The sequence below is a fragment of the Drosophila nasuta genome, chromosome X (genome assembly GCF_023558535.2).
Source record: "Drosophila nasuta strain 15112-1781.00 chromosome X, ASM2355853v1, whole genome shotgun sequence".
NCBI lineage: Eukaryota > Metazoa > Arthropoda > Insecta > Diptera > Drosophilidae > Drosophila > Drosophila nasuta.
The window spans coordinates 19,887,416-19,895,470 of NC_083459.1; the positions used below are offsets into that span (position 1 = coordinate 19,887,416).

Sequence of the window (8,055 nt, forward strand, 5' to 3'; positions counted from 1 at the left end):
TGCAACTGCGCTGCCCACGTCGCAGTCACCCAGCAAAGTTTTGAAGAAGGTTCATTGTACTTTTTCGGGTTTCGTCTCTGGTTGCGTCGTCTTACATCTTTTATTTTTTTCATTCCGTCATTTCGTCGTTTTACATTGTTGTTGTTATGCTCTGTCGCGTATTCACAAACACAAACACACACACACACGCTCGCTCTCCCTCTATGCGTGTGTGTGTGTGTGTACATGTGGGTCAAAATTTGATTTGAAATGCGTAGTTTTTCGTATTCCTGCCATTTACTGTTGCTGCGCTGTTCTCGCCGTTGCTCGTTGCTGCTGGTGTGTGCAACAACAGCAACAATAACAACAACAACAACGCGCAACTGGCGAAACAAGTTGCGAAGTGCAAAGCAAAACAGGAAAATGACAAAGTCAAAAACAACAACAGGCTCAGATCTCTCTGCTTTCTCACTCGCACGCTCTCGTGCACTTTAACGTAAGGATCCCCATTTCTATTGACGTAAGCACACTACGTAATCACGCTATGTAACCGCAGCTTAGGCGTAAGCTTCTTGTTGTCGCGACTCTTCAGTATTCAACCCTGTGCAACATCATTCGTCCATTCGTACAGTAAACTCTCGCTAATTTAAACCTTTTTGTTATTATCATTTACGGAATAAATATTGTAGTTTTCTTTCTATTCTTTAGATGAGTCAAATGTATCGCAAAGTATTAGTATATTTATTTTAAATTTTTCTAAAGTTAAAGTAATTTCAAACTTTAGAAAAATTTAAAATTTTGTCCATTTGTTTGGACTTAAACAATAAACCATGTTGTAAATAAATACATTTATAAAAAAACATGTTAGAAAGCTACAGACGAGTGTGCTCGACTGTGAGATACCCATTTTTAATAAAAGCAAAATATTGCGGTATTATTTTCAATATATACCGAAAATACTAAAAAATACTAAAAATATACCAAATGGTATGTTTGGTATATCGATATAGGGCCACGTTCAAAAAATACCATAGACGGCACAATATACCAGATTGTCAGCCAAAGCAGCTCAGACCCCTAGTAAGTAGGCGTTTTTGCCCATCCAAAAGTATTTCTTTAATAACTGCCGCAATTTTTATCTGAATTTTTTCAGGAATCATAAATTCTATAAAAATAATTATATGTACCAAAATTCACAACTCTAGCTTTAAAATTACGCTTGTTATTCAATTTTTTTGATTTGCGGGGGCGGAAGTGGGCGTGGCAAAAATTTGAAATGAACTTGATCTGCGTGCAAACATAACAAATCCTGTCGAAAAAAAATTATAGCTCTATCTCTCATAGTCTCTGAGATCCAGTGTTTCATAGGGACGGACGGACAGACGGACATGGCTATATCGTCTCGGCTGTTGACGCTGATCAAGAATAAATATACTTTGTAGGGTCGGAGATGCCTCCTTCTACCTGTTACATACATTTCCTGTCGGCACAAAGTTATAATACCCTTCTACCCTATGGGTAGCGGGTATAAAAAAAACAGCTTGGAATTCCAAAAACTTTTCTTGTATATGTTACATATTTTTTAATCAAATTATTAAATAATAAGTTACTCTTCAAATTAAATGGAACCTAAAACAGATATAAAACCTTGTTATTTAGCTTAAGAAGCTGATGACCTTAAATCGATGACCTATAAACTCTCCTAATATTATCAAATAAAATATATTGTTATTAGACTACAGGGATATTTTGTATTACATGATATATTACAATATAAAGTCGACCCCGTTGACCTTGTATTGATGATACTGGAAATTGAAGCTTTAGGTGCACAAGGGCCATCGCTTTCTTGTACTACATCAGTTTAAAAGTCAACCCCCCAAAAACCTGATTAAATAAAGGCTTGAGTGGAAAATTTAGTTGCATTTATATTTAAAACATTTATTTGCGCAATTGTTCGATTCGCAATCATTGTTACGGCACGTGGCCAACGAAAATGTGTCGAGAGATCCTATATAACGGGAAACTCATGTTGGAAAAAGTATCAGTTTCCATCTTCACCTTGAGAAGTGCAGTAATCGAAGCATAAAATTCAATATGAAAATTTCCATTGCCTGTCTTATTGGTAATGCCACCGATCTTGGCGAGGAAGTCAAGGACTTGATGATAATAATAAAAATTAACACATCCTTTACTTGCAGCCAGCTTCTTGGTCTTGAGCTTCGTTGACTTCTCCGAGGCAGGCATCGGTTGCCCCCTCAGGACCGTTCCCCCCACCAACCCAGCCATGGTCGCGATGCCAGCCATGTGGTCCCGGAGGAAGAGCTTGTCCTGGGTGCTCAGATCAACCACAGCTCTGCGAGGAGCTATTGGCCCAACTGAAGGAACTCGAGGACCAGATCAGAGTTTGCGTCTGCGGCCAGAGCCGTTGGTTGGTCTAAGATCGAAAAGGAATTGCGGCAATGATAATGGAACACGTTCACAACTTTGTTAATTAATTGTTTTCACTGTTTTTTTTTTTGGATTGAATAAAAATTTAATATCGTTAAATATTAATTCTTCAAGTTTTATTATCCATAGTTTTGTTGTTGTTGTAAATAAACAAGTTTAAATAAGTGCTTTTGAAAGAGAAAAAAAATAGATCTTTACAGATTCTTTAATTGTAAACTATTGAAAATTCATTTCATTAATATGAAATTGTTGGTAGAGAAACAGAGGGAACAAATAATGTACATATAAGGAAGTTGGTAACCTTTGGAATGTATATTTTTATAATTCTCAATCTATAATCTAATTTATCTATATTACCTGCTTAAATTATAATACTTAAAAATTTTAAGAAAGCGAATAAAATATGATCTTTGGATTACGTATAATACGTATTTCGATTCTTGCTTTATTTTAATTATATTTACCGAAAAGAATAACTTTAAATTTGTATAAATTCAAGTATGTTAAATGGATCTTCTTCAAAAGTGCACTCATTACAGTTATAACCCTTACAAACCCGATTATCCAAGTATCCATCGATAAATATTGACACTAAGAATAAACTTTTCGAAATTCCCATGATTTATGTTTCTTTACTTTAATGATCCTTGCATTATTAGCTTGTTATTATAAGTACTAACCATAGGGTAGGAAATGCAACAGGGAGAAGGAGGAATCTCCGACCCTATAAAGTATATACATATATTCTTAACCAGCGTCAACAGACGAGACGATATAGCCATGTCCGTCTGTTTGTCCGTCCGTCCGTCTGTATGAACACCCAGATCTCAGACACTAAAAGAGATAGACAAAAAATATTTTTTTGATAGCACTTGTTTTGTTACCACCGAGATCAAGTTTGTTTCAAATTTTTTCCACGCCTACTTACGCCTCCACCAAATCGAAAAAATTTAAAAAACAAGCTACATTTTAAAGCTTAAGCCGCAGTTTTTGATAAATAGAATTCAAATTCCAGTTGTTATGATTCCTGGAAGTTTATCTGTATAAGTTATTTAGGAAGTAGTTACATATGTATGGAAACCTCGCCTTCTTACTACGGGTATTCGATACTTTGGCTGACAATCTAGTATAATTTGTTCTCTTTTTGGTATATTTGCATTGTAGTACCAAATGAATATACCAAATATAACCTTTGGTATATTTTACTACTTTTGTAATATATTAATTTAGTATATTATTAGAACATTTAGAATAATATCACAATGTTTTGCTTTCATTAAAAAATGGATAGCGGGTATCATAAAGTCGAGTAAACTCGATTCAACCTTTCTTTTATAAGAATCTTAGCAAGAGATGGTTCATCAAATTTCATGTTGGTAGTTTGAAGACTAATGAACAAAGTTTGCATAAAATCGTATAGAAAGATGTTATTCATTACCCAGATCATGAACTTAATGATTAACTAGGTCATTTATATTTTACAACTTATTTGCACAGTTGTTCTATATGTAAATATTATAACAGAAAAAGTACCATGAACATTACTGAAAATTGGCAAAGTTTAGCCTTAAAATGCATAAGATTCTTTCCTCACTGAGTGGAAAATTTAGTGGTATTTATATTTAAAACATTTATTTGCGCAATTGTTCGATTCGCAATCATTGTTACGGCCGTGACCAACGGAAATGTGTCGAGAGATCCTATATAACGGGAAACTCATGTTGGAAAAAGTATCAGTTTCCATCTTCACCTTGAGAAGTGCAGTAATCGAAGCAAAAAATTCAATATGAAAATTTCCATTGCCTGTCTTATTGGTAATGCCACCGATCTTGGCGAAGAAGTCAAGGATCTGATGAAAATAACATTTAATAAATTCTTCATTTGCAGCTAGCTTCTTGGTCTTGAGCTTCGTTGACTTCTCCGAGGCAGGCATCGGTTGCCCCCTCAGGACCGTTCCCCCACCAACCCAGCCATGGTCGCCATGCAAGCCATGTGGCCCTGGAGGAAGAGCTTGTCCTGGCTGCTCAGAGCAACCACAGCTCTGCGAGGAGCTATTGGCCCAACTGAAGGAACTCGAGGACCAGATCAGAGTTTGTGTCTGTGGCCAGAGTCGTTGGTTGCTCTAAGATCGAAAAGGAACTACGGCAATGACAATTGAATACGGTCACGATTTTGTTAATTACTTGGTTTCAGTTTTGTTTTTGTTTGAATAAAATTTTATAATGTTTGCATATTAGTTCTTGAAGTTTTACTATCCACATTAGTTTTTAAACTATTTAAAGCTAACAACAAAAATTTGATGTGCTACTATCAAAGTTTATTTTACTAGTACTAGAATTATTATAGAACTTTTAGCAGAGAAATAGAGGATATAATTAATGTACGAGTATAAGGAAGTTTATTCCCTTCTGTTAATTTATATGTATACTCTATATTACATATTAACACGATTTTTTGGTACATATGTATAATAACAATAGTATTTAAGATTCCTAAGAAAATATTAATGCGATCAGATAAAAACTGTAGTAGGTTTTTAAGAAATACTTTTTTATGTACAAAAACGTCTACTTACTATGGTTAGTTGCTGTGGCTGATAATCTGGTATATTTCGCACTCTATGGTATATTTTGACTCCAGTACTATGCAAATATACCAAATGTAGCCTTTGGTATATTTTTAAAATTATTTTTGCGGTATTAATTTTAAGTTGGTATATTTCAAAAATAATACCGCGCTTATATGCTTTTATTCACAATGGGTATCTCAGGCATCGAATAGTAATATTTATTTATTTTATTATTTATTTACTTAAAGGAATAACTCAAAATTTTTATAAATTCAAGAACTTTAATTGGATCTTTTTAAAAAGTGCACTCATAGCAGCTGCATGTATGATAACTTTAAAATTTAATGAATACCCAATTATACAAATATTGATCGTTAAATATTGACACGAAGAATAAACTTTTAGGGACGACGTTGACTTAATACTCTTTAAGAAATATCTAAAGAATAGGAAATAAAGCAAAAAAATGTTACTTTACTTTAACGATCAAGATTTGCTAACTTGATTTTCTGTATGAATTTTCCTGAATTAAATTTCATGTTAGGAGTTTGAAGACTATCAATAAAAGTTGCACCAAATCATATAGAGCAAAACGGACAGACAGACGTGGCTATAAATTGATTGATGCCATAGTTTCATTTATTTTTATAACTTATTTGCACAATTGTTCGATATGTAAATATTATAACTGATAGCAGTACTATAAATTGGCAAAGTTGAGCCCCAAAATGCATCAGATTCTTTCCTCCCTTCGAGAAGTACTGTGATCCATCATGAAAATCACCATTGCTTGTCTTATTGGTAATACGATTGTTCTCTTCGCTTGGAAAACTGTAAGGATCTCACATTGAATACATCGAATAATCTATTTTCAGCGAGCTTCTTGCTCATCAACTGCATCGGCGTCTCTGAGGGAGGTTGTGGTTGCCCCACTAAATCAACGACAACTCGTTGCACGAAGGCACCCACCAAATGCCCCACAATACCCACTCGTAGACCTACACCACCCACTGGCAGACCCACACTACCCACTCGCCCACCTACACTACCCACTCGTACACGGCCTACACGACCCACTGGCAGACCCACACTACCCACTCGCCCACCTACACGAACCACCCGCAGGACTACCCGCAGGACCACTCGCAGGACCACTCGCAGGACCACTCGCAGAACCACCCGCAGGACCACTCGCAGGACCACCCGCAGGACCACTCGCAGGACCACTCGCAGGACCACTCGCAGGACTACTCGTAGAACCACTCCAAGAACTACTACTCCAAGGCCAACCCAGCCATGGTCGCCATGCAAGCCATGTGGCCCTGGAGGTAGAGCTTGTCCTGGCTGCTCAGAGCAACCGAAGCTCTGCGAAGAGTTGTTGGCCCAAATCAAGGAACTCGAGGACCTGATCAGAGTTTGTGTCTGCGGTCAGAGCCGTTGGTTGGTCTAAGATGAAAATTGAAGGAATTACGACACGAACACTTGACAAACGCGCACGATTTTGTTAATTAATTGGTACAATTTTGTTTATTTAATAAAAATTAGATATTGTTGCATATTAATTCTCGACTTTTGACTAGCTGTGCCAATTTTTAAACTAAGTTTTTTTTTATAGTAGTAAATATAGATGTGAAATGAATTTCTGTTATTGCAATTTGCTATAATGTTAATTACATTAACTATATTAAAGTTTATAAATAAAGAATTTAGATGAAACAAGTAAGAAAGCTACAGTCGAGTGTGCTCGGCTTTAAGATACCAGCTACCCATTTTGAATAAGAGCTAAATAGTGCGGTATTAATTTAACGATATTCCAAATTAATACACCGCAAAAATATTATAATTATACCAAAGGATATTTTAGGTACTATATTCAAAATATATCGAAAACAAATTATATCTCTATATCTTATAATCTCTGAGATATAGGGGTTTATACGGACGGACAGACAGAGAGACGGATAGATAGTACTTGGCTATATGGTCTCGGCTGTTGACGCTGATATATATACTTTATAGGGTTGGAGATCCCTCCTTCTCCATGTTACATACATTTCCTGCAGACACAAAGTTATAATACTCTCTATGGGTAGCGGGTATAATAAATAAATTATATTTTTTTGTGGATTATTAACAATTTGAACCCTATAAAATACTTTCGTATTGGTTTGTCGATTCTTTTTTGATTTTGAATTTATATGCAGACATCGATTCTTAATTTGAATAGTTTAGGTTGAATCGACTGACTCAAGGGAGGCAGAGCACAGTCCTGGAAAGGTTCGTAGATGTAAAGTCACTTGACATGAATTGATTATTGGCGAAAGCCTGCAGAACCCCAAGAGCGGTGATTTAAAGTACCGCAGCCGAAGTCTCCATAATGTAAGACATTTGCAGAGAAGTTGTTCATGTGCTTATCGGACAATAAGTGACACAATTTCTTAGTATTCAAGTAAATCCTCGGTTTACTACAATGTTAACCGTTCCAATCACATATTAACATTTATATCTATATCTATATCTATATCTATATCTATATCTATATCTATATCTATATCTATATCTATATCTATATCTATATCTATATCTATATCTATATCTATATCTATATCTATATATATATATATATCTATATCTATATCTATATCTATATCTATATCTATATCTATATCTATATCTATATCTATATCTATATCTATATCTATATCTATATCTATATCTATATCTATATCTATATCTATATCTATATCTATATCTATATCTATATCTATATCTATATCTATATCTATATCTATATCTATATCTATATCTATATCTATATCTATATCTATATCTATATCTATATCTATATCTATATCTATATCTATATCTATATCTATATCTATATCTATATCTATATCTATATCTATATCTATATCTATATCTATATCTATATCTATATCTATATCTATATCTATATCTATATCTATATCTATATCTATATCTATATCTATATCTATATCTATATCTATATCTTCTAATATCTAATTGTCAGGATCTAGCACTCTTATTTTAAATAT

General features: G+C 34.4%; 3 protein-coding genes across 4 annotated transcripts; all 3 read left to right on the forward strand.

Annotated features, from left to right (window-relative positions):
* The first annotated feature begins 1,995 nt into the window (after positions 1-1,995).
* Positions 1,996-2,529, forward strand: LOC132796282 (uncharacterized). The gene is made up of 2 exons (XM_060807391.1): positions 1,996-2,104; positions 2,181-2,529. Exons 1-2 carry the CDS (start codon positions 2,077-2,079, stop codon positions 2,471-2,473), a joined length of 321 nt encoding a protein of 106 aa, XP_060663374.1. The 5' UTR covers positions 1,996-2,076; the 3' UTR covers positions 2,474-2,529.
* A 1,608-nt stretch (positions 2,530-4,137) lies between these two features.
* On the forward strand, positions 4,138-4,666 carry LOC132796405 (salivary glue protein Sgs-7-like). Its single transcript, XM_060807568.1, has 2 exons — positions 4,138-4,244; positions 4,318-4,666. Exons 1-2 carry the CDS (start codon positions 4,217-4,219, stop codon positions 4,554-4,556), a joined length of 267 nt encoding a protein of 88 aa, XP_060663551.1. The 5' UTR covers positions 4,138-4,216; the 3' UTR covers positions 4,557-4,666.
* Positions 4,667-5,704: 1,038 nt separating this feature from the next.
* LOC132795932 (salivary glue protein Sgs-3-like) lies at positions 5,705-6,561 on the forward strand. Of its 2 annotated transcripts, XM_060806898.1 has the most exons (3): positions 5,705-5,800; positions 5,875-6,063; positions 6,094-6,561. In XM_060806898.1, exons 1-3 carry the CDS (start codon positions 5,773-5,775, stop codon positions 6,447-6,449), a joined length of 573 nt encoding a protein of 190 aa, XP_060662881.1. In that variant the 5' UTR covers positions 5,705-5,772; the 3' UTR covers positions 6,450-6,561. The 2 variants fall into 2 exon arrangements, with proteins under 2 accessions (XP_060662881.1, XP_060662879.1); XM_060806896.1 differs by having other exon boundaries at positions 5,875-6,561.
* The last annotated feature ends 1,494 nt before the right edge of the window (positions 6,562-8,055 follow it).